This window comes from Carcharodon carcharias, chromosome 28 (assembly GCF_017639515.1).
Source record: "Carcharodon carcharias isolate sCarCar2 chromosome 28, sCarCar2.pri, whole genome shotgun sequence".
NCBI classification, from domain to species: domain Eukaryota; kingdom Metazoa; phylum Chordata; class Chondrichthyes; order Lamniformes; family Lamnidae; genus Carcharodon; species Carcharodon carcharias.
Genome location: NC_054494.1, coordinates 28,938,284 through 28,965,081, shown reverse-complemented (window position 1 = coordinate 28,965,081; position 26,798 = coordinate 28,938,284). Strand labels below are relative to the sequence as shown.

The following is a 26,798-nucleotide window of genomic DNA, read 5'->3' as shown; positions in this document are numbered from 1 at the left end:
GACAAATCCAATCACCTTTCATACAGCTGAAGAATGACGACAAACCCAAACTCCTTTCACACAGCTGGAGAATGAATACAAACCCGATCTACTTTCATACAGCAGGAGAATGGAGAGGAACCCAAAGTCCTTTCACAAAGCAGGAGAATGAAGGTAAACCCTATATCCTTTCACACAGCAGGAGAATGAAGACACACCCAATCTCATTACACACAGTAGGAGAATGATGACAAACCCAAACTCCATTCACACAGCAAGAGAATGAAGACAGACCCAATCTCCTTTAACACAGCAGGAGAATGAAGACAAACCCAATCTCCTTTCACACAGCAGGAGAATGAAGACAAACCCATCTCCTTTCAAACAGCCGGAGAATGAGGACAAACCCAAACTCTTATCACACATCAGGAGAATGAAGAAAAGCCTAATCTCCTTTCACACAGCAGGAGAAGGAAGACAAACCCAATCTACTTGAACACAGCAGGAGAATGAAGACAAACCCAATCTCCTTTCACACAGCAGCAGGATGAAGACAGATCCAATCTCATTTCACACAGCAGGAGAATGAAGACAAACCCAATCTCCTTTCACATAGCAGGAGAATGAAGACAAACCCAATCTCCTTTCACACAGCAGGAGAATGAAGACAAACCCAATCTCCTTTCACACAGCAGGAGAATGAAGCCAAACCCAATCTCCTATCACACATCCGGAGAATGATGACAAACCCAATCTCCTTTCACACAGCAGGAGAATGAAGGCAAACCCAATCTCATTACACACAGGAAGAAAATAAAGATAAACCCAATCTCATTACACACAGTAAGAAAATTAAGATAAATCCAATCTCCTTTCACAAAGCAGGAGAATGAAGACAAATCCAATCTCCTTTCATACAGCTGAAGAATGACGACAAACCCAAACTCCTTTCACACAGCTGGAGAATGAATACAAACCCGATCTCCTTTCATACAGCAGGAGAATGGAGAGGAACCCAAAGTCCTTTCACAAAGCAGGAGAATGAAGGTAAACCCTATATCCTTTCACACAGCAGGAGAATGAAGACACACCCAATCTCATTACACACAGCAGGAGAATGATGACAAACCCAAACTCCTTTCACACAGCAAGAGAATGAAGACAGACCCAATCTCCTTTAACACAGCAGGAGAATGAAGACAAACCCAATCTCCTTTCACACAGCAGGTGAATGAAGGCAAACCCAATGCCATTACAACCAGCAGGCGAATGAAGATAAATCAAATCTCCTTTCACACAGCAGGAGGATGTAGACAAACCCATCTCCTTTCACACAACAGAAGAGTGAAGAGAAACCCAATCAGATTACACACAGCAGGAGAATGAAGACAAACCCAATCTCCTTTCACACAGCAGGGGAATGAAGACAAAACCAATAGCCTTTCATACAACAAGTGAATGAAGACAAACCCAATCTCCTTTCACAAAGCAGGAGAATGAAGACAAACCCAATCTCATTACACACAGCAGCAGAATGAAGACAAACCAATTCTCCTTTCATACAGCAGGAGAAGGAAGACAAACCCAATCTCCTTTCATACAGCAGGAGAATAAAGAGATGCCCAATGTCTTTTCACACAGCAGGAGAATGAAGACAAACCCATCTCCTTTCACACAGCCGGAAAATGAAGACAAACCCAATCTCTTATCACACAGCAGGACAATGAAAAAAACCCTAATCTCCTTTCACCCAGCAGGAGAATGAAGACAAACACAATCTTCGTTATGACAGCAGGAGAATGAAGACAAAACCAATCTCCGTTCACACAGCAGGAGAATGAAGATGAACCCAATCTCCTTTCACACAGCAGGAGAATGAAGACAAACACAATCTCCTTTCACACAGCAGGAGAATGAAAACAAACCCAATCTCCGTTCACACATCGGGAGAATGAAGACAACCAATCTCCTTTCACACAGCAGGAGAATGAAGACAAACACAATCTCCTTTCACACAGCAGGAGAAAAAAGACAAACCCAATCTCCTTTCACACAGCCGGAGAATGAAGTCAAACCCAATCTCATTACACACAGCAGGAGAATGAAGACAAACCCAATCTCTTTCCACACAGCAGGAGAATGAAGACAAACCCAATCTCCTTTCACACAGCAGGAGAATGAAGACAAACCCAATCTCAATTCACACGGCAGGAGAATGAAGGCAAACCCAATCTCTTTACACACAGTAAGAAAATGAAGATAAACCCAATCTCATTACACACAGTAAGAAAATTAAGATAAATCCAATCTCCTTTCACAAAGCAGGAGAATGAAGACAAATCCAATCTCCTTTCATACAGCTGAAGAATGACGACAAACCCAAACTCCTTTCACACAGCTGGAGAATGAATACAAACCCGATCTCCTTTCATACAGCAGGAGAATGGAGAGGAACCCAAAGTCCTTTCACAAAGCAGGAGAATGAAGGTAAACCCTATATCCTTTCACACAGCAGGAGAATGAAGACACGCCCAATCTCATTACACACAGCAGGAGAATGATGACAAACCCAAACTCCTTTCACACAGCAAGAGAATGAAGACAGACCCAATCTCCTTTAACACAGCAGGAGAATGAAGACAAACCCAATCTCCTTTCACACAGCAGGTGAATGAAGGCAAACCCAATGCCATTACAACCAGCAGGCGAATGAAGATAAATCCAATCTCCTTTCACACAGCAGGAGAATGTAGACAAACCCATCTCCTTTCACACAACAGAAGAGTGAAGAGAAACCCAATCAGATTACACACAGCAGGAGAATGAAGACAAACCCAATCTCCTTTCACACAGCAGGAGAATGAAGACAAAACCAATAGCCTTTCATACAACAAGTGAATGAAGACAAACCCAATCTCCTTTCACAAAGCAGGAGAATGAAGACAAACCCAATCTCATTACACACAGCAGCAGAATGAAGACAAACCAATTCTCCTTTCATACAGCAGGAGAAGGAAGACAAACCCAATCTCCTTTCACACAGCAGGAGAATCAAGATAAATCCAATCTACTTTCACAAAGCAGGAGAATGAAGACAAACCCAATCTCCTTTCATACAGCAGGAGAATAAAGAGAAGCCCAATGTCTTTTCACACAGCAGGAGAATGAAGACAAACCCATCTCCTTTCACACAGCCGGAAAATGAAGACAAACCCAATCTCTTATCACACAGCAGGACAATGAAAAAAACCCTAATCTCCTTTCACCCAGCAGGAGAATGAAGACAAACACAATCTTCTTTATGACAGCAGGAGAATGAAGACAAAACCAATCTCCATTCACACAGCAGGAGAATGAAGTTGAACCCAATCTCCTTTCACACAGCAGGAGAATGAAGACAAACCCAATCTCCTTTCAGACAGCAGGGGAATGAGGACAAAACCAATCTCCTTTCACACAGCGGCAGAATGAAGACAAACCCAATCTCATTTCACACAGCAGGAGAATGAAGACAAACACCATCTCCTTTCACACAGCAGGAGAATGAAGACAAACCCAATCTCCTTTCACACAGCAGGAGAATGAAGACAAACCCAATCTCCTTTCACACAGCAGGAGAATGAAAACAAACCCAATCTCCGTTCACACATCAGGAGAATGAAGACAACCAATCTCCTTTCACACAGCAGGAGAATGAAGACAAACACAATCTCCTTTCACACAGCAGGAGAAAAAAGCCAAACCCAATCTCCTTTCACACAGCCGGAGAATGAAGTAAACCCAATCTCATTACACACAGCAGGAGAATGAAGACAAACCCAATCTCTTTCCAAACAGCAGGAGAATGAAGACAAACCCTATCTCCTGTCACACAGCAGGTGAATGAAGACAAACCCAATCTCCTTTCACACAGCAGGAGAATGAAGACAAACCCATCTCCTTTCAAACAGCCGGAGAATGAGGACAAACCCAAACTCTTATCACACATCAGGAGAATGAAGAAAAGCCTAATCTCCTTTCACACAGCAGGAGAAGGAAGACAAACCCAATCTACTTGAACACAGCAGGAGAATGAAGACAAACCCAATCTCCTTTCACACAGCAGCAGGATGAAGACAGATCCAATCTCATTTCACACAGCAGGAGAATGAAGACAAACCCAATCTCCTTTCACATAGCAGGAGAATGAAGACAAACCCAATCTCCTTTCACACAGCAGGAGAATGAAGACAAACCCAATCTCCTTTCACACAGCAGGAGAATGAAGCCAAACCCAATCTCCTATCACACATCCGGAGAATGATGACAAACCCAATCTCCTTTCACACAGCAGGAGAATGAAGGCAAACCCAATCTCATTACACACAGTAAGAAAATGAAGATAAACCCAATCTCATTACACACAGTAAGAAAATTAAGATAAATCCAATCTCCTTTCACAAAGCAGGAGAATGAAGACAAATCCAATCTCCTTTCATACAGCTGAAGAATGACGACAAACCCAAACTCCTTTCACACAGCTGGAGAATGAATACAAACCCGATCTCCTTTCATACAGCAGGAGAATGGAGAGGAACCCAAAGTCCTTTCACAAAGCAGGAGAATGAAGGTAAACCCTATATCCTTTCACACAGCAGGAGAATGAAGACACACCCAATCTCATTACACACAGCAGGAGAATGATGACAAACCCAAACTCCTTTCACACAGCAAGAGAATGAAGACAGACCCAATCTCCTTTAACACAGCAGGAGAATGAAGACAAACCCAATCTCCTTTCACACAGCAGGTGAATGAAGGCAAACCCAATGCCATTACAACCAGCAGGCGAATGAAGATAAATCAAATCTCCTTTCACACAGCAGGAGGATGTAGACAAACCCATCTCCTTTCACACAACAGAAGAGTGAAGAGAAACCCAATCAGATTACACACAGCAGGAGAATGAAGACAAACCCAATCTCCTTTCACACAGCAGGAGAATGAAGACAAAACCAATAGCCTTTCATACAACAAGTGAATGAAGACAAACCCAATCTCCTTTCACAAAGCAGGAGAATGAAGACAAACCCAATCTCATTACACACAGCAGCAGAATGAAGACAAACCAATTCTCCTTTCATACAGCAGGAGAAGGAAGACAAACCCAATCTCCTTTCATACAGCAGGAGAATAAAGAGATGCCCAATGTCTTTTCACACAGCAGGAGAATGAAGACAAACCCATCTCCTTTCACACAGCCGGAAAATGAAGACAAACCCAATCTCTTATCACACAGCAGGACAATGAAAAAAACCCTAATCTCCTTTCACCCAGCAGGAGAATGAAGACAAACACAATCTTCGTTATGACAGCAGGAGAATGAAGACAAAACCAATCTCCGTTCACACAGCAGGAGAATGAAGATGAACCCAATCTCCTTTCACACAGCAGGAGAATGAAGACAAACCCAATCTCCTTTCACACAGCAGGAGAATGAGGACAAAACCAATCTCCTTTCACACAGCGGCAGAATGAAGACAAACCCAATCTCATTTCACACATAAGGAGAATGAAGACAAACCAAATCTCCTTTCACACAGCAGGAGAATGAAGACAAACCCAATCTCCTTTCACACAGCAGGAGAATGAAGACAAACCCAATCTCCTTTCACACAGCAGGAGAATGAAGACAAACCCAATCTCCTTTCACACAGCAGGAGAATGAAGACAAACCCAATCTCCTTTCACACAGCAGGAGAATGAAGACAAACCCAATCTCCTTTCACACAGCAGGAGAATGAAGACAAACCCAATCTCCTTTCACACAGCAGGAGAATGAAGACAAACCCAATCTCCTTTCACACAGCAGGAGAAGGAAGACAAACCCAATCTACTTGAACACAGCAGGAGAATGAAGACAAACCCAATCTCCTTTCACACAGCAGGAGAATGAAGACAAACCCAATCTCCTTTCACACAGCAGGAGAATGAAGAGAAAACCAATCTCCTTTCACACAGCAGGAGAATGAGGACAAACCCAATCTCTTATCACACAGCAGGAGAATGAAGAAAACCCTAATCTCCTTTCACACAGCAGGAGAATGAAGACAAACCCAATCTCCTTTCACACAGCAGGAGAATGAAGACAAACCCAATCTCCTTTCACACAGCAGGAGAATGAAGACAAACCCAATCTCCTTTCACACAGCAGGAGAATGAAGACAAACCCAATCTCCTTTCACACAGCAGGAGAATGAAGACAAACCCAATCTCCTTTCACACAGCAGGAGAATGAAGACAAACCCAATCTCCTTTCACATAGCAGGAGAATGAAGACAAACCCAATCTCCTTTCACACAGCAGGAGAATGAAGACAAACCCAATCTCCTTTCACACAGCGGGAGAATGATGACAAACCCAATCTCCTTTCACACAGCAGGAGAATGAAGGCAAACCCAATCTCATTACACACAGTAAGAAAATGAAGATAAACCCAATCTCATTACACACAGTAGGAAAATGAAGATAAATCCAATATCCTTTCACAAAGCAGGAGAATGAAGACAAACCCAATCTCCTTTCATACAGCTGAAGAATGATGACAAACACAAACTCCTTTCACATAGCTGGAGAAGGAAGACAAACCCAATCTCCTTTCAGACAGCAGGGGAATGAGGACAAAACCAATCTCCTTTCACACAGCGGCAGAATGAAGACAAACCCAATCTCATTTCACACAGCAGGAGAATGAAGACAAACCAAATCTCCTTTCACACAGCATGAGAATGAAGAGAAAACCAATCTCCTTTCACATAGCAGGAGAATGAAGACAAACACAATCTCCTTTCACACAGCAGGAGAATGAAAACAAACCCAATCTCCGTTCACACATCGGGAGAATGAAGACAACCAATCTCCTTTCACACAGCAGGAGAATGAAGACAAACACAATCTCCTTTCACACAGCAGGAGAAAAAAGACAAACCCAATCTCCTTTCACACAGCCGGAGAATGAAGTCAAACCCAATCTCATTACACACAGCAGGAGAATGAAGACAAACCCAATCTCTTTCCACACAGCAGGAGAATGAAGACAAACCCTATCTCCTTTCACACAGCAGGAGAATGAAGACAAACCCAATCTCCTTTCACACAGCAGGAGAATGAAGACAAACCCATCTCCTTTCAAACAGCCGGAGAATGAGGACAAACCCAAACTCTTATCACACATCAGGAGAATGAAGAAAAGCCTAATCTCCTTTCACACAGCAGGAGAAGGAAGACAAACCCAATCTACTTGAACACAGCAGGAGAATGAAGACAAACCCAATCTCCTTTCACACAGCAGCAGGATGAAGACAGATCCAATCTCATTTCACACAGCAGGAGAATGAAGACAAACCCAATCTCCTTTCACATAGCAGGAGAATGAAGACAAACCCAATCTCCTTTCACACAGCAGGAGAATGAAGACAAACCCAATCTTCTTTCACACGGCAGGAGAATGAAGGCAAACCCAATCTCCTTTCACATAGAAGGAGAATGAAGACAAACCCAATCTCCTTTCACACAGCAGGAGAATGAAGACAAACCCAATCTCCTTTCACACAGCGGGAGAATGATGACAAACCCAATCTCCTTTCACACAGCAGGAGAATGAAGGCAAACCCAATCTCATTACACACAGTAAGAAAATGAAGATAAACCCAATCTCATTACACACAGTAGGAAAATGAAGATAAATCCAATCTCCTTTCACAAAGCAGGAGAATGAAGACAAACCCAATCTCCTTTCACACGGCAGGAGAATGAAGGCAAACCCAATCTCCTTTCACATAGAAGGAGAATGAAGACAAACCCAATCTCCTTTCACACAGCAGGAGAATGAAGACAAACCCAATCTCCTTTCACACAGCGGGAGAATGATGACAAACCCAATCTCCTTTCACACAGCAGGAGAATGAAGGCAAACCCAATCTCATTACACACAGTAAGAAAATGAAGATAAACCCAATCTCATTACACACAGTAGGAAAATGAAGATAAATCCAATCTCCTTTCACAAAGCAGGAGAATGAAGACAAACCCAATCTCCTTTCATACAGCTGAAGAATGATGACAAACACAATCTCCTTTCACATAGCTGGAGAATGAAGACAAACCCAATCTCCTTTCATACAGCAGGAGAATGAAGAGAAACCCAATGTCCTTTCACAAAGCAGGAGAATCAAGATAAACCCAATCTCCTTTCACACAGCAGGAGAATGAAAACAAACCCAATCTCCTTTCACACAGCATGAGAATGAAGACAAAACCAATCTCCTTTCACACAGCAGGAGAATGAAGACAAACCTAATCTCCTTTCACACAGCAGGAGAATGAAGACAAACCCGATCTTCTTTCACATCGCAGGAGAATGAAGACAAACCCAATCTCCTTTCACATACAAGGAGAATGAAGACAATCCCAATCTCCTTTCACATAGAAGGAGAATGAAGACAATCCCAATCTCCTTTCACACAGCGGGAGAATGATGAAAAACCCAATATACTTTCACACAGCAGGAGAATGAAGGCAAACCCAATGTCCTTTCACAAAGCAGGAGAATGAAGATAAACCCAATCTCCTTTCACACAGCAGGAGAATGAAGACACACTCACTCTCATTACACACAGCAGGAGATTGAAGACAAACCCAATCTCCTTTCACACAGCAGGAGAATGAAGACAAACCCAATCTCCTTTCACACGGCAAGAGAATGAAGATGAACCCAATCTCCTTTCACACAGCACGAGAATGAAGACAAACCCAATTTTCTTTCACACAGCAGGAGAATGAAGGCAAACCCAATCTCCTTTCACACAGCAGTAGAATGAAGACAAACCCAATCTCCTTTCACACAGCAGGAGAATGAAGACAAACTCAATCTCCTTTCACACAGCCGGAGAATGAAGACAAACCCATCTCCTTTCACACAGCAGGAGAATGAAGACAAACCCATCTCCTTTCACACAGCCGGAGAATGAGGACAAACCCAATCTCATATCACAGCAGCAGGAGAATGAAGAAAACCCTAATCTCCTTTCACACAGCAGGAGAATGAAGACAAACCCAATCTCCTTTCAGACAGCAGGAGAATGAAGACAAACCCAATCTCCTTTCACACAGCAGGAGAATGAATGCAAACCCAATCTCCTTTCACACAGCAGGAGAATGAAGGCAAACCCAATCTCCTTTCACACAGCAGGGGAGTGAAGACAAACCCATCGACAATCTTTCTTCAGTGATTTGCTGCATTCAAGGTTTCACAAGGATTCTTGTTAGGTTTTTCACGAACAGACCAATTTATTTTCCATAAGAAACAAGTGAGTAAAGAAATGCATTGCTGATTAATGTTGGACTACAATAATTCTTAGCATGATTAAAATCCAAGTGCTTGACCATCTGTCTGCACATTATCCTGCATTTTACGCACGAAACAAACGCGATATCCACTTCTGACTGTCATCGCAACTGACACGCAATTGCACACTGGCTGGACAATGGCCCGGGCAGCGTGAAACACGCCTGGACATTGGCAAAGCGCTGCCTGCAGAGCTGGGAGTGTGGCAGGCTCCAGGTCCAATGGGTTCCCTGAGAGAGTGGTTTAAGAAATGTACAGTCAGTTCCCTGAAGGCTGCCAGGAGCTGATGAGGAGCCTCAGGGAGTTGTCAGGAGAGAGTGTAATATCTGGCAGCAGTTGTGGCCTCAGCACCCGCTGGGCACACCAGGCAGGAGGGCAATGCTGGTGGGCACTCTGTCCTCTGGCTCTCTGACGAGTGCCTATGCACTCTCACGGAGGCAGTGAGTGCTAAGCATGGTATTCCCATGCTGCAGGATGGCAAAAGGAGGTCAACCCGTCAGGCGAAGGATGCCTGAATGGAGGTGGCTGCCCAGGTGAGCAGGCACAATGTTGTGCACTGCACAAGGATCCAGTGGCAGGAAAGGTTCAACATTCTTTATTGACCCTCAAGGGTGAGTACTGACTTTGCATGGAACTGTATATAGATGTCTTGGAGGGCGGCTGTTCATTGTGGCACTCAGGAGCGTGTGATGAAAAGTACCAAATGGCACATATCCCTGTGCCAGGTGAGGCTGGGAGATGTGTCCGCTTGACTTGGGTGCATTGAAGGGTGGGGTGTGCCAAACTGACGGGCACTTCAATCTGGCTCTCCTGTGGGGTGGGGAGGGGTGAGGTTGGTGTGGTCATGCAGGTCGAGGATGGACAAATGAGTGCACTTTTGCCTGTACAGGAGAAGCCAGAATGCGCTGGAGTGTGCATGAAGGGGTGGTGGGGTGCCCATCATCCTGATCCTTCCCAGGTTTGAAAAAGTGGAAAAGGGATACTCGCTGATAGAAAAAGGCATGGCCATCATCTCTGGTGTCAAGAAATTTCACCAGTACGTATATGGCTGCCATTTTACAATCATTTCTGCCCATAAACCACTGTTAGAATTGTTAAGCGAGGACGAGGCTATACCACCCATAGCCTCAGCAAGAATACAATGATGGGCTTAATTCTGACGGCGTACGAATACACTTTCGAAAATAGGCCTGGTAATCAAATCACAAACACTGATGTCCTTGGTCATTTGCCTTTACAAGGAATTAATGAGCACATCCCAGTTCTACAGGAACTTGTTTTACTGCTAAATTTCTTAAGGTTCCTCGCCAGTATGTGCTCAACAGATCAGAGACTGGACAAGTCGCGGCCCAATCCTGTCTCAAGTAGGAGAACAAATGCTTCATGGTTGGTCACAGGAGCCTATATCTGACAAAATGAAACCGACCTTCAACAGAAAACATGAAATAACTAGCCAGGATGGCATCTGATTGTGAGGAGCATGAGAGACAATTCCTCCAAAGGGAAAGGAGCCTCCTTTAATAGAACTACACTGTGCCCATCCAATGAAGACCATAGCACGCAGCTATCTATGGTGCTCAGGGATGGATGGCAAAATAAAGAATTTAGTGAAGCTCTGTGTGCGATGTCAGCAACTGCAAAAGTTGCCAGTGACAGCTCCATTACACCCACGGGAGTGGCCAGGTAGAGCCTGGGTGTGGTTACACATTGACTATGTTGGACCTTTCCTGGGAACAATGTTTCTGTTCATTATCGATGCCCATTCAAAATGGTTGGATGTATATGAGGTGAAGTCACCAATGTCAGGCATTACAATTAAGAAACTACGTCAGGTTTTGCCATTCACGGACTACCAGAAGTAGCCGTTTCCGATAACGGCACACCATTTACGAGTGCTGAGGTTCAACAGTTTATCAGCCTCAACAGTATCACTCATGTGAAAACTGCACCGTACCCACCCTTCCTCAAACGGACTGGCCGAAAGGGCAGTTCAAACATTCATTGCAGACATGAAAAAGCTAACTGGCGATTCCTTAGCAACCAAGCTAGCACGCTGTCTTTTTCATTACAGGACCATCCCTCACACAACAACAGGTATCGCACCTGCAGAGTTATTGTTGAAATTCCATCTCAGGACAAGATTGAGCTTAATAATGCTGAATTTAGAGGGGAAGGTGGAAGGGAGCCAGGGAAACCAGGAAACTAGATACGACTGGCATCTATGACGCGAGAGGAAATTTACCGTAGGAGAGCTGGTATACGTGAAGAACTTCAGGGAAGGATCAGATGAATACCGGGTGAAAGAAGTGCAGTGACTGGACTTCTATCTTACCACATGGAGGTGGAAGACCAGATCATCCAGAAACAAGTGGACCATTTGAGGAGGAGTGCGACAAATCGCCAAGATTTGATTCCACCAGTGATCATGACCAGGTCCGCGTTTCCTGTTGAGGATACCCAACCCAAGACTGACACGTCTGATGTTCCTGTTGAGGATACAGAACTGCAAGTGCCCATCGCAGTACCTGATGTTCAGGCAACTCCGGAAAAGGAGGTTCCTGACAAAGAATCTGAAGTTGTGGAGCTGAGACGTTCCCACACGGACCAGGAAACCACCTGAAAGACTGAACTTGTCATTTCCTAACTCTGTGTAAATATTACATTGCCTTGAAAAATATATACTTGTAAATATAATATGTATAGCTGAGTTAAAGGGAAGGAATGTAGTAATTGTGGTTTTATTTAGTGTGTAATGTACCTTTAAGAGTAGTATTTGTTAAGAAATGTCACATGATCAGTAGTAACCAATAGGAGAGTAGCATGGGCTACCTCAGCAGTTAGTGTAGAGAGAGAGTTGGAGTTGAAAGCAGACGTGTAGTTGCTGCTGAGTATATTGTAAATGAACTTAGTGTTGACACTCAAGGAGTAACTGCAGATTAACTCTATCACTAATAGTACAACTTAGCCACCCTACAACATCAGCCATGGTGCTAGATGCTGCCTCACAGGTTGCCTCCAATGCCACTGCCAGCAAGGAGAGAGGCACCAAGACACAGCACTCACAAGCAGAAGTTTAGAAGTCATACCCTGACCTGTTGGTGACAGGATGGCCTCATCAGGGATGATCAGGAAGGAGGCGTTACCTTTGCCCTCAATTTAAATTCATGCCTTGGAGGCCAAGCTGAATGAACGGAGAATCAAAGCCTCCCTGGTCTCCCTGCATCCCAGAAGGTTCCTCACTTCTGATCCAATGTCCTCACCCTGTTCCTCTCCAGCTCCTCATCACTTGAGCTGTTCTCTGTAGCCTGTGGAGCTGCCTCTCTATCGTCATCCTCCTCATTCCTTGCCAGAGCCAGACTGTGCAGCGCGCAGCACATAATGACAATAAGTGAGATGCGCTCTGGAAGATATTGCATTGCTCCCCCTGATCGGTGCAGGCAGCAGAACCTCATCTTGAGCAGGCCATGGGTCCTTTCAATTACCACCTCGTGGAGCCATGACTTTGATTATACCTCTCCTCCGTTTCTGTCCTGGGGTGTTGGGATGGCGTAATGAGCCACCTTTCCAGGGGATAGCCTTTGTCACTCAGGAGCCAACCATCCAACCAAGCTGGAGTGATGAAAAGCCTTGGCACCTAGGAGTGTCGCAGGTTGTACACATTATGGGAGCTGCCCAGGTACCTGGCACAGATCTGCAAAATCTGTGTCACGTGGTTGCAAGCTATCTGGATGGTGATGGAGGGGAAGCCCTGACACTCAGCCCACTCACCCGCTGGCGCCTTTATGACCACATGAGTGCAGTCTCTGGCACCCTGGATGCAGGGAAGCCCAGCAATTGCAGTGAAGCCTCTGGCTCACTCAGCCTGGCTGACTTCGTTGGTCCTGAAATGAATGAAGTTAGGTGAGAGTGACTGCCCTTGACATCAAGACAGCATTTGACCGAGTGTGGCATCAAGAAGCCCGAGCAAAACCGGAGTCAATGGGAATCGGGAAAAACTCTGCTAGTTGGAGTCATACCTAGCACAAAGGAAGATGGTTGTGGTTGTTGGGGGCTAATCATCTCAGCTCCAGGACATCACTGCAGGAGTTCCTCAGGGTAGTGTCCTAAGCCCAACCATCTTCAGCTGCCTCATCAATGACCTTCCTTCCAACATAAGGTCAGAAGTGAGGATGTTCGCTGATGATTGCACAATGTTCAGCTCCATTCGCGACTCCTCAGATACTGAAGCAGTCCATGTCCAAATGCAGCAAGACCTGGACAATACCCAGGCTTGAGTTGACAAGTGGCAAGTGTAACATTCGTGTCACACAAATGTCAGGCAATGACCATCTCCAACAAGAGAGAATTCAATCTTGCCCCTTGATTGTCAATGGCATTACCATCACTGAATCCCCCACTATCAACATCCTAGGGGTTACCATCGATCAGAAACTGAACTGGACTAGCCATATACATACCGTGACTACAAGAGCAGGTCAGAGGCTAGGAATCCTGCAATGAGTAACTCACCTCCTGACTCCCCAAAGCCTGTTCACCATCTACAAGGCACAAGTCAGGAGCATGATGGAATACTCCCCACTTGCCTGGATGGGTGTAGCTCCCACAACACTCAAGAAGCTGGACACCATCCAGGGCAAAGCAGCCTGCTTGATTGGCACCACATCCACAAACATTCACTCCCTCCACCATTGACGCACAGTGGCAGCAGTGTGTATCATCTACAAGGTGCACTGCATGAATTTACCAAGGCTCCTTAGACAGCACCTTCCAAACCCACAACCGCTACCACCTAGAAGGACAAGGGCAGCAGTTAGGTGGGAACACCATCACCTGGAAGTTCCCCTCCAAATCACTTGTCATCCCAGCTTGGAAATATATTGCTGTTCCTTCACTGTGGCTGGGTCAGTATCCTGGAACTCCCTCCCTAACAGCACTGTGGGTGTACCTACACCACAGGGACTACAGCGGTTCACGAAGGCAGCTCACCACCACCTTCCCAAGGGCAACTAGGGATGGGCAATAAATGCTGGTCCAGCCAGCGAAGCCCACAGCCCGTGAATGAATATTAAAAAATCCAGTCTGAACAGAGTGTCAGTGACCAGCTTGACAGATTTGTGGGAAGCAGATTGGAGAACACCACATAGATCTCCCACTGACCCTTGGAAAGAACTGGAGGTAAAAAAGTTCAGGGCCATTGTTACCTTAAAGGCCACTGGCATAGGATGGCCACTGTCATAGTTTGAGGTGGTCTCTGGGCCAATCATCTGGGATATGGAGGTCACTGTGTCCCTAGAGAGTCAGAGCCTCCTTCGGCACTGGACCTTGGACATGTCGAGGTAGCTGGAGCACTGCCTGTCGTCTCTGGCTGCAGGATAATGGTGTCTCCTGGGGACCCTTCTGCCTTGTACTCCCTGCTGGCCCTGCACCCCTTCTGCCTGTGCCTCTCCTCCCTCAGGTCGCTCTCTGAGGCATTGCTTGTGGACAACAAGCCTCCTCTCTCTTCTGGAGGTCCCCCCCAGCAGAGTAGACTAGCCCCATTTGGTGGAATGCAGATGCCATAAGATAGTTCCCTAAAGGGTGTACTCTGCAGAAAGCCTCCAGGAAAGCTTGTAAGCCAAAGAGTCATCCGGAAAACACAGCAGATGCAGTGAACTGTCAGAAAAACACCCACAACCAACTCTCAGCTCAACTCCTACCTACTCATATTGCTTGGCTTTAGTTCCCTTTTATCCCACCCTGGATTGAGGTTATTACAAAACCTGGTTGGCTGCCTGCCTGTGTGGCCCATGCACTGACCACAAAATTGCACGGGCCATGTAAAATTCAAGATAATTGCCCTTTTAATGGGCTTAAATGTCTTCTTAATTGGCGGTGGGGTGCTTTTGACTCCTGCGCGTCCACTGGCCGTAATATGGTGAATGATGTCAGGATGCTTGCCTGTCATTTTTCTCATGCGATTTCACGCAAGTTTGGGTTGTCCAAGCGCAAGATCTGAGGGCATCAAATCCTGGCCATATTGTAATTAGCGGTTTTGTGCACTGCACCCCTCTTAAATTCTTGTCAACAATGAGAGTATCTAGTGGGTTAACGCTCAACAATGCTCAGGCAGATTCATACCAAGTTTGGTAATAATTTCTTGGAGAGTTAAACTTACTCAAAAATTTGAAAAGGTATTGCTAAGAACATTGACTCGATGCAGCAAGTGCTTATATAACTGTCTCTTCAATTGAAAAAGCTGTCATACATGTTGCCAAACAAATCACCAAATGCTTCTGCCTTGGAATTGTCAACTTGTCTCCTCCTCTAAACAAAGTGACCAGCAACAACAGGTCAACACAACATTGTCCTCAATCGGGACAATGGTAAAATTCCTTTATACCATCCTGTGTACAATCACTCAAAGGAACAAGAGCAACCAACCACAGAGCACGATGTTTCATGTTTGCTTCTTGGCTTTGGTTCATGAGCCACAAAGTCATCCGAATGCTGCTCAAGCTCAGCCTTAAAAGACAGGATAAGGTAGTCAGGAAGGCATATGGCATGCTTGCCTTCATGGCAGGGGTATTGAGTATAAAAGCTGGGAAGTCATGCTGCAGCTGTATAGAACCTAGATTAGGCTACACTTGGAATATTGTGTGCAATTCTGGTCACCACATTAGCAGAAGGATATGCAGGCATTGGAGAGGGTGCAGAGGAGGTTTACCAGGATGCTGCCTGGTCTGGAGGTTATTAGCTATGAGGAGAGGTTGGAGAAACTCGGATTGTTCTCACTAGAGCGACGGAGATTGAGGGGCGACTTGATAGAAGTTTACAAAAATATGAGTGGCATGGACAGAGTAGATAGTCAGAAGCTTTTTCCCAGGGTGGAAGAGTCAATTACTAGGGGACATAGATTTAAGGTGAGAGGAGAAAACTATAGAGGAGATGTGCAGGGCAAGTTTTTTATGCAGAGGGTAGTGAGTGTCTGGAATTCGCTGCCAGAGGAGGTGGTGGAAGCAGGTACAATAGTGGTGTTTAAGAGGCAGCTTGACAAATACATGAATAGGATGGGAATAGAGGGATACGGACCCCGGAAGTGCAAAATTTTTTAGTTGACGGGCAATATGATCAGCGCAGGCTTGGAGGGCTGAAGGGCCTGTTCTTGTGCTGTACTTTTCTTTGTTCTTTGTTCAAATGAGTTAAGACAAGGCATTGTCTGATCCCTGTGCTGCTCAGATTATCAGGCTCCACATGCTAACTGTTCAACGCACTTTAATCTACAGCATCTTTGCAAGGATTGATGAAACATGTTGTGCAGAATGTTACTACCAGTCGCTGACAGCATATGCCTCCTGTCAGATTCCAGTCTCACAAACATTGGGTTCAGTTCACTCACCGACAGTGCTTGTTATTTCCAGTCAGGGTTTCAATGATGAAGCATTCTCCCTCGTTCAGGCAGTAGGCAAGGTCCTTATCAGTGCAGGGTTTAAAATGTTCCGACCTCTCTGTTGTGTAGGTTGTGGTAGCTGCAGAAATGAAGAATTATAGAATTAGTGCCTGGAACCCAGAGTCACAGCCAGAGAGTCGCACATCATTCAGTGAGTACATTTCACACTATAACAAGAAATTTAACTCCCTTTGATTGAATCTCAACTTTTTGATCATAAATGTAATTTGAGACTCTTTCCTGACATTTATACTGTCACTGCAGTCACAACAATAGGAAAAGTGATGAAAGCCAAGGCCCAGTTTCAGGGCAGAGTTAAAATCCAGTGCCATGCTTCAGGGTCTACCTCCCTCTCCAGTGGACTGACAGTGGAAGCAATGTCCAGTTGCCAACCTACACCAGAACAATGTGTTTCACTGCATCAGGATAAGGATCAGCACAACATAAGACCATCCATTCTGTGCAGGCGATTAAAAACACCAGCAACAAGTATTTCAATCATTGGCCCCATTTATAGCCATTGTTCCTTGACCTCTTCTTAACAATATTTTAAAGCAATTCTTTTGTCAATGTCAAACACATTACAGTAGATTGAAGGCAGTCACCCATAAGAGCAATCTGACTGCACCAACCCATCAAACACTCCCAGGGCAGGTGAAGCACGAGGTTAGATACAGAGTAAAGCTCCCTCTACACTGTCCCCATCAAACACTCCCAGGACAGGTACAGCACGGGGTTAGATACAGAGTAAAGCTCCCTCTACACTGTCCCCATCAAACACTCCCAGGACAGGTACAGCACGGGGTTAGATACCGAGTAAATCTCCCTCTACACCGTCCCTATCAAACACTCCCAGGACAGGTACAGCACGGGATTAGATACTAGAATAAAGCTCCCTCTACACTGTACCCATCAAACCCTCCCAGGACAGGTACAGCATGGGGTTAGATACAGAGTAAAGCTCCCTCTACACTGTCCCCATCAAACACTCCCAGGACAGGTACAGCACGGGGTTAGATACAGAGTAAAGCTCACTCTACATTGTCCCCATCAAACCCTCCCAGGACAGGTACAGCATGGGGTTAGATACAGAGTAAAGCTCCCTCTACACTGTCCCCATCAAACACTCCCAGGACAGGTACAGCGTGGGGTTAGATACAGAGTAAAGCTCCCTCTACACTGTTCCCATCAAACACTCCCAGGACAGGTACAGCACGGGGTTAGATACAGAGTAAAGCTCCCTCTACATTGTCCCCATCAAACACTCCCAGGACAGGTACAGCACAGGGTTAGATACAGAGTAAAGCTCTCTCTACACTGTCTCCATCAAACACTCCCAGGACAGGTACAGCACGGGGTTAGATAGGGAGTAAAGCTCCCTCTATGCTGTCCCCATTAAACACTCCCAGGGCAGGTGCAGCACAGGGTTAGATACAGAGTAAAGCTCCCTCTACACTGTCCCCATCAAACACTCCCAGGACAGGTACTGCGCAGGGTTAGATACAGAGTAAATATTCCCCTGCACTGTCCCCATCAAACACTCCCAGGACAGGTACAGCACGGGGTTAGATACAGAGTAAAGATCCCTCTACACTGTCCCCAACAAACACTCCCAGGACAGGTACAGCATGCGGTTAGATATAGAGTAACGATCCCTCTGCACTGTCCCCATCAAACACTCCCAGGACAGGTACAGCGCGGGGTTAGATATGGATAACTAAACATCATTTATTTTTAAAGACAGAACTAAGCCTTTATTCTATTGAAATTAAAATAAAAGATTAAGTTTGTTCCAATTTCAAGGTTAAGAAAAAAGTGTAAATATTTTGAAACATTCTCGAATCTTTTGCAAGCGTTGTGATGGAAATTTCCCTGCACCGTATATACACTGTTCTTGCTTTGCTGGGTCACAGAGCAGGCCATGAGATGACCTGGACTGTCTTCTTATTTGAAAGGCTGCTTGATTGTAGAACATCAGCAAACATGCGGTTAGAGGAGTTCAATCTGATTAATATTGTGGTGCCACAGATTGTCGAGTGATGAGAAATCAGCCTGTATTAGGCTATTGAGTGGAACTGTTGTTCCTCAGCAAGAGACGCTAACCTGGTACGAATCCAGTGGTCAGTGAACATAAATGGCCTGCATGAGGCCTGTGACTGCCTTAGAATTGCAGTCGGCTGCTAATTATTGCAGCAGAACTGTTTCCACCCAGCTCAGAGAATGTGTGTGTGTCGCAGCAGCAGGGGATCTTCTGCATTGGCTCACTGACAGGGCAGTACACCACACAGCAGCAACAGTGAGATGTTAAAGATGAGCCCAGAATGCTGGTTTCTGTGTAGGTGATGACTAAATGAACCAGGATGGATCTGGAGGGCACAAAAGAGCAGTGAGTCATGTGCTGAAATATAGGGTGAACTGCTATCTCACATCTTCCCATCGCCTATCAGTGAAGGGTCATTATGTTCCAACTCAGGGATGCCTAAAGCTGCCTGTTTCACATCAGAATGCATTGTCTTTGGGTCATAAAGTACAATCTATCTTTGGGAAAGAATAATTTTCAATCCTGAAGTTGTTCACGGGAAAGGGAATGGTCCTTCTCGAAAAAGCGTTTTCTATATAGCATACAGGGCTACGGTCAAGTGCTGGGAAGTGGGATTAGTATAGGTAGGTGCTTGATGGCTGGCACTAACACGATGGGCCAAAGGGCCTGTCTATAACTTTATGACTGTATATCTTAACCCACCTCTTCCAAGATCATCTCTGACCAAGGTAGCCTTCGCAGTGTGAGGGGAGAGGGAGAAGATGGAAGGAGGTGGAGGGAGGGGAGAAGGAAGGATGGAAATTGAGAGGAATGATAGCAGGGTCACAAATGGAGAAGAATTCACTGTTCCTGATCTCAGAGGGAGGGAAACAGGATTGGGGAATTCACAGAGTATTATCACCCCATTCCCCACTGGCATGGTGAGATCAGTGAACTTATCCAACTCGCCCTGTGTGTGAGAGAGCTTGACTGGGGTCTGAGTGTCTGAGTATGGGTGGGTGTGAGACTTTGTGGTTTTGGGTGGGCCTGAGTGAGTGAATTTGGCTGTGGGTCCGAGTGTGGGGAAAGTGTATAACAATTGGATAACAAGTTAGTTTCAGCCCAGTATCACTGTGGCCATTATTTTATGCTTTAATAAATAAACTGGTAATGTATGTTTCTTACTATAATATAGTCTAACTATAATAGTAGGAGACTTTTCAGGTGGGAGGTGATACTTAGAGTAGACTCCAGGTAGAATGTTCGAGTTATCATTCTCAGGCAAATTAAATGGACTGATTAGCCTTCCTGTGTATCCAGTGAACAAGTTGGACTTGGCCTGAGATGGGCTCAGATGGGCCTTTCTTCAGCCCAATGGAGAGATGTTTGTTTATTGCGCTGCTGCTGTGAGTGTTTAATAATTGAATCTTCCTCACTCCTGGGTCCCAGCATGCTATGTTGTAGCTGTAATGATTCTAAATTGCCTAACTTGGTGAAGGCTTGGCTGCTTGATGTAAATTGTGGTTTTTAGTGTTTGGTATACTAGCTGGAGAATGAGAGGTTTCTGGGTGCAGAGCTGGGTGTATTGTTTGAACTGTTGACACTCCAGGGAAACAATGCAGTTAGATCTTCCCTCAGGTGTCCTCCACTCTTGTTTTTTATCCTGTTGTTCCCCATGAATCAAAATAAATATTTGCAATCCTGCCTTTGATCTTGAAGAGGTTAATTAACATTCATTATTTCATACATAGGAAATGTAGACTGAGAGGATTTTCAACTCAATGAGCAGTTAATTTTTGCTATGGGAAAACTTGCTCTTGATCCTTGACTTTAATTCCTTGGGAATTTTAGACATCACTGAGTCTCAAGTTTGTTTGTTGACAACATTCCTCTCGAGACCCTGATGCATCAACGAGGTTCATTGAGAGATCTGCTCAGGTGGCAGGGGACAGTTTCAGATATCAGACATCCGGCTGCTCCAGGAGAGGTTCCAGCTTAGATTCACACTCCCTTCAAAATTTACAAATACTAGCCAGGTCAGGCTCTGAGAAACCAAGCATCCTGTCCATACAGTGACTCCACTAGCAAGTGTGTGTCTGTGTCCCTGTGAGTGTGTCTGTGTCCTTGTGAGTGTGTCTATGTCCCTGTGAGTGTGTCTGTGTCCCTGTGAGTGTGTCTGTGTCCCTGTGTGACTGCATGAGTCTGAGAGAGTAAAAAAGTGTGTGTGTGCGTGCCTGTATGAAAGTGTGTGCGTGCCTGCAAGCGCCTGTCTGCGTGTGCCTGCACGAGTAAGAGTGTGCAAGTAACAGTGCATGCGAGTAAGAGTGCGTGTGAGTGAGTAAGAGTCTGTGTGAGTGAGAGTGCCTGTGAGTGAACGTGTGTGAGTAAGAGCACATGCGGGTAAGTGTGTGTGAGTGAGTAAGAGCGCATGCGAGTAAGTAAGTGCGTGTGAGTGAATAAGAGTGCATAGGGAGTGTATGCAAGGGAGTAAGATTGCATGCGTGTGAGTAACAGTGCCTCGAATGATTAAGAGTGCACACTTGTGTGTAAGAGGATGTGTGAGTGAGTAAGAATGCATGTGAGTGAGTAAGAGTGTGTGCGAGTAAGTGTGTGTGAGTGAGTAAAAGTGCATGCGAGGGAGTAAGAGTGCGTGCATGTGTGTAAGAGTATGTGCAAGGGAGTAAGAATGCCTGTGAGTGAGGGAGAGTGCATGCAAGTGAATAAGAGTGCGTGTGAGTGGATAAGAGTGCGTGTGAGTGAGTAAGAGTGTGCATGAGTAAGTATGCGTGCAAGTGAGTAAGAGTGCATGCAAGTGAGTAAGAGTGCATGTAAGAGCGTGTGTGTGTGTGTGTGTAAAAGTGTGTGCCAATGAGTAAGATTGTGTGTGTGGGTAAGAGTGCGTGTGAGTGAGTAAGAGTGTGTGTGTGTATGTAAGCGTATGTCCAAGGGAGTAAGAGTGTGTGTGAGTGAGGAAGAGTGCATGCGTGAGAGTAAGAGTGCGTGTGTGTCGTGCAAGAGTGTGTGCGAGTAAGTAAGAGTGTGTGTGAGTGAGTAAGAGTGCACGCCTATGAAAACGAGTGCGTGTCAGTGAGAGTGTGTGCGTGTGAGTAAGAGTGTGTGCGAGTGAGAGTGCGCAAGAATGAGTAAGAGCGCGTGCATGTGTGTAAGAGTGTGTGTGAGTGAGTGAGTACGTGCGAGTGAGTAAGAGTGTGTGTGTAAGAGCACGTGCATGTGAGTAAGAGTGTGAGCGTGTGTAAGAGTGTGTGAGTGAATAAGAGTGAGTGTGTGCAAGTAAGAGTGTGCAAGAGTGAGTAAGAGTGTGTGCATGCGTGTAAGAGTGTATGCGAGTAAGTAAGAGTGCATGTGTGTGAGTAAGAGTGTGTGTGAGTGAGTAAAAGTGCATGTGTGTGTAAGAGTGCATGCATGTAAGAGTGTGTGTGAGTGAGTAAGAGTGCGTGCATGTGAGTAAGAGTGTGTACGAGTAACAGTGCACAAGAGTGAGTAAGAGTGCATGCAATTGTGTAAGAGAGTGTGCGAGTGAGTAATAGTAAGTGTGTGTGAGAGTCATTATGAGTGCCTGAGAGTGAGTAAGAGTGTATGTGATGAGTAAGAGTGCATTTGAGTGACTAAGAGTGTGTGCAAGTGAGTAAGAATGTGTGTGAGCGAGTAAGAGTGCATGAGAGTGAGTAAGAGTGTATGCGAGTCAGTAAGTGTGCACATGAGCGAGTAATAGTAAGAGTGTGTGAGAGTCAGTAAGAGTGCCTGAGAGTGAGTAAGAGTGTGTGCAAGTAAGTGTGTGCATGAGTAAGAGTGCTTGCGTGAGAGTAAGAGTGCATGCAAGTGAGTAAGAGTGTGTGTGAGTAAGAGTGAGATAGAATGAATGTGAGTGAGCAAGAGTGCATGCTTGTGAGTAAGAGTCCATGCGAGTGAGTAAGAGTGCATGTGAGTGAGCAAGAATGTGTGCGAGTGAATCAGAGTATGTGCGAGTGAGTATAAGTGTGTGCAATTGAGTAAGAGTATGTATGTGTGAGTAAGAGTGCATGCGTGAGAGTCAGAGTGCATGCGAGTGAATAAGAGTGCGTGTGAGTGAGTGTATGCTTCAGAATAAAATTGCATGTGTTTGAGGAAGAGTGTGTGCGTGTGAGTAAGAGTTCATGCTTATGGAGTAAGATTGTGTGTCAGTGAGATAGAGTGCGTGTGAGTGAGCAAGAGTGTGTGCGAGTGAGTAAGAGTACATGCATGTGAGTAAGGGTGCGTCAGAGTGAGTAAGAGTGTGTGATTAAGAGTGCGTGCAAGTGAGTAAGAACGTGTGTGAGTGAGTAAGAGTGTGCATGAGTAAGAGTGCATGTGAGGGAGTAAGAGTGTGTGCGTGTGTGTAAGAGTGTGTGCGAGTGAGTAAGAGTGCACAAGAGTGAGTAAGGGTATGCGCATGTGAGTAAGAGTGTGTGCAAGTGAGTACGAGTGTGCGAGAGTAAGAGTGCGCGCATGTGTGTAAGAGTGTGTGTGAGTCAGCAAGTGTGCGCATGAGCGAGTAATAGTAAGAGTACGCGAGAGTCAGTAAGAGTGCCTGAGAGTGAGTGTGAGTGAGTAAGGGTGTGTGTGAGTGAGTAAGAGTGTGTGTGAGTGAGTAAAAGTGCGTGAATGAGAGCAAGAGTGCCTGCAAGGGAGTAAGAGTGTGTGTTTGAGTGAGTAAGAGCGCATGCGTGAGAGTAAGAGTGCATGCAAGTGAGTAAGAGTGTGTGTGTGAGTAAGAGTGAGGTAGAGTGAGTGTGAGTGAGCAAGAGTGCATGCGACTGACTAAAATTGCATGCGTGTGAGGAAGAGTGCATGTGAGTAGCAGTGCATGCGAGTGAATAAGTGTGCATGCAAGTGAGTAAGAGTGCCTGCTTGTGAATAAGAGTGTGTATGATTGAGATAGAGTGCATGGGACTGAGCAAGAGTGTGTGCGGGTGAGCAAGAGTGTGTGCGAGTGAGTAAGAGTGTGTGCGAGTGAATAAGAGTGTGTGCAAGTGAATAGGTGTGCGTGCAAGTGAGTAAGAGTGCATGCTTGTGAGTAAGAGTGTGTGCGAGTGAGTAAGGGTGCGTGCGTGTGAGTTAGAGTGCCTGTGTGTGACAGTAAGAGTGTGTGCATGCTTGTGAGTAACAATGCATGAGTGAAAAAGTGTGCGTGTGAGTAAGAGTTCATGCTTATGAGTAAGATTGTGTGCAAATGAGATAGAGTGCATGTGAGTGAGCAAGAGTGTGTGCGAGTGAGTAAGAGTACGTGCATGTGAGTAAGGGTGCGTGGGAGTGAGTAAGAGTGTGTGATTAAGAGTGCGTGCAAGTGGGTAAGAATGTGTGTGAGTGAGTAAGAATGCATGTGAGTAAGAGTGCATGTGAGGGAGTAAGAGTGTGTGCGTGTGTGTAAGAGTGTGTGCGAGTAAGAGTGCACAAGAGTGAGTAAGGGTATGCGCATGTGAGTAAGAGTGTGTGCGAGTCAGCAAGTGTGTGCGTGAGCGAGTAATAATAAAAGTACGTGAGAATCAGTAAGAGTGCCTGAGAGTGAGTGTGAGTAAGGGTGTGTGTGAGTGAGTAAAAGTGCGTGCATAAGAGCAAGAGTGCCTGCAAGGGAGTAACAGTGTGTGTTTGAGTGAGTAAGAGCACATGCATGAGAGTAAGAGTGCATGCAAGTGAGTAAGAGTGTGTGTGAGTGAGGAAGAGTGAGGTAGAGTGAGTGTGAGTGAGCAATAGTGCATGCGAGGGAGTAAGAGTCCATGCTTGTGAGTAAGATTCCATGTGAGTGAGTAAGAGTGCATGGGAGTGAGTAAAAATGGGTGTGAGTAAGAGTGCATGCGAGGGAGTAAGAAAGCTTGCGAGTGATTGAGTGTGTGCAAGTGAGTAAGAGTGCATGTAGTGCGTGCGTGAGAGTCAGAGTGTATGCGAGTGAATAAGAGTGTGTGTGAGTAAGAGTGCATGCTTCTGAATAAAATTGCGGCATGTGAGGGAGAGTGTGAGTGAGTGAGAGTGCATGCGAGTGAATAAAAGTGCACATGAGTGAGTAAGAGTGCATGCTTCTGTGTAAAACTGCATGCGAGTGAGGAAGAGTGCTTGTGAGTAACAGTGCATGCGAGTGAGTAAGAGTGCGTGCAAGTGAGTAAAAGTGCATGCTTGTGGCTAAGAGTATGTGCAATTGAGATAGAGTGCATGTGAATGAGCAAAAGTGAGTGTGAGTGAGTAAGAGTGTGTGAGTGAATAAGTGTACATGCAAGTGAGTAAGAGTGTGTGCGAGTGAGTAAAAGTGTGTGTGAGTGAGTAAGGGTGCGTGCGTGTGAGTAAGTGTGGGAGTGAGTAAGAGTGTGTGTGATTAAGAATGCGTGCGAGTAAGAGTTCATGTGAGTAAGAGTGCCTGTGTGTGGCAGTAAGAGTGTGTGTGTGCTTGTGAGTAACAATGCATGTGAGTGAAAAAGTGTGTTTGTGAATGAGTAAGAGGTCATGCTTGTGAGTAAGAGTGTGTGCAAGTGAGATAGAGTGCGTGTGAGTGAGTAAGAGCGCATGCATGAGAGCAAGAGTGCCTGCGTGGGAGTAAGAGTATGTGTTTGAGTGAGTAAGAGTGCATGCATGAGAGTAAGAGTGCAAGCAAGTGAGTAAGAGTGTGTAAGAGTGAGATAGAGAGACTGTGAGTGAGCAAGAGTGCATGCTTGTGAGGAAGATTGCGTGCTTTTGAGTAAGAGTCCATGCGAGTGAGTAAGAGTCCGTGGGAGTGAGTAAGAATGTGTGTGTGAGTAACAGTGTGTGTGAGTAAGAGTGCATGCAAGGGAGTAAGAGTGTGTGCGTGTGTGTAAGAGGATGTGCGAGTCAGTAAGTGTACAAGTGAGCGAGTAATAGTAAGAATGTGTGATAGTCAGTAAGAGTGCCTGAGAGTGAGTGTGAGTAAGAGTGCGTGTGAGTGAGTAAGCATGCATGCATGAGAGTGTGTGTAAGTGTGTAAGAGTGAGATAGAGTGAGTGTGAGTGAGCAAGAGTGCATACTTGTGAGTAAGAATGCATGCTTGTGAGTAAGAGTCCATGCGAATGAGTAAGAGTCTGTGGGAGTAAGAATGTGTGTGCGAGTAACAGTGTGTGTGAGTAAGAGTGCATGCAAGGGAGTAAGAGTGCGTGCATGTGTGTAAGAGGATGTGCAAGTCAGTAAGTGTGCACGTAAGCGAGTAATAGTAAGAGTGCATGATAGTCAGTAAGAGTGCCTGAGAGTGAGTGTGTGAGTAAGAGTGAGTGTGAGTGAGTAAGAGTGAAATAGAGTGAGTGTGAGTGAGCAAGACTGCATACTTGTGAGTAAGAATGCGTGCTTGTAAGGGTCCATGCAAGTGAGTAAAAGTTTGTGTGAGGGAGTAAAAGTGTGTGCATGTGAGTAAGAGCGCATGTGAGTGCATAAGCGTGTGCGTGAGAGTAAGACGGTATGTGTGTGGGTAAGAGTGCATGCTTGAGGGTAAGAGTGTGCGATTGAGATAGGGTGCATGTGAGTGAGCAAGAGTGTGTGCATGAGAGTGAGAGTGCGTGAGAGTGAGAAAGGGTGCATGCGAGTGTGTAAGAATGTGTGCAAGGGAGTAAGAGTGTGTGTGAGTAACAGAACGTGTGAGTGAGTAAGAGTGCTTGCGTGTGAGTAACAGTGCATGCATGTGAGTAAGAGTGCGTGCGTGTGAATAAGAGTGCATGCGTGTGAGGAAGAGTACTTGTGAGTGAGCAAGAGTGCGTGTGAGTAAGAGTGCCGGCATGTGTGTAAGAATCTGTGTGAGTGAGTAAGAGTACATGCGAGTAAGAGTGCATGCGAGTGAGCAAGAATGTGTGCATATGAGTAAGAGTGCATGCGAGTGAATAAGAGTGCGTGAGTGAGTAAGAGCACATGCGAGTCAGATAGAATGAGTGTGAGTGAGCAAGAGTGTGTGCAAGGGAGTAAGAGTGCGTGCTTCTGATTAAGAGTGCGTGCATGTGAGTAAGAGTGCATGTGAGTGAGTA

The 26,798-nt window shown here is 45.5% G+C and overlaps 1 protein-coding gene across 1 annotated transcript in view; it reads right to left on the bottom strand.

Annotated features, from left to right (window-relative positions):
• Positions 1–26,798, bottom strand: part of LOC121270789 (pro-neuregulin-3, membrane-bound isoform-like) — a 598,214-nt gene that overhangs the window by 257,181 nt on the left and 314,235 nt on the right. Inside the window, exon 3 of the mRNA XM_041176229.1 lies at positions 16,740–16,869. Coding sequence (XP_041032163.1) covers positions 16,740–16,869 — 130 coding nt within the window. The remainder of the gene's footprint in view (positions 1–16,739; positions 16,870–26,798) is intronic.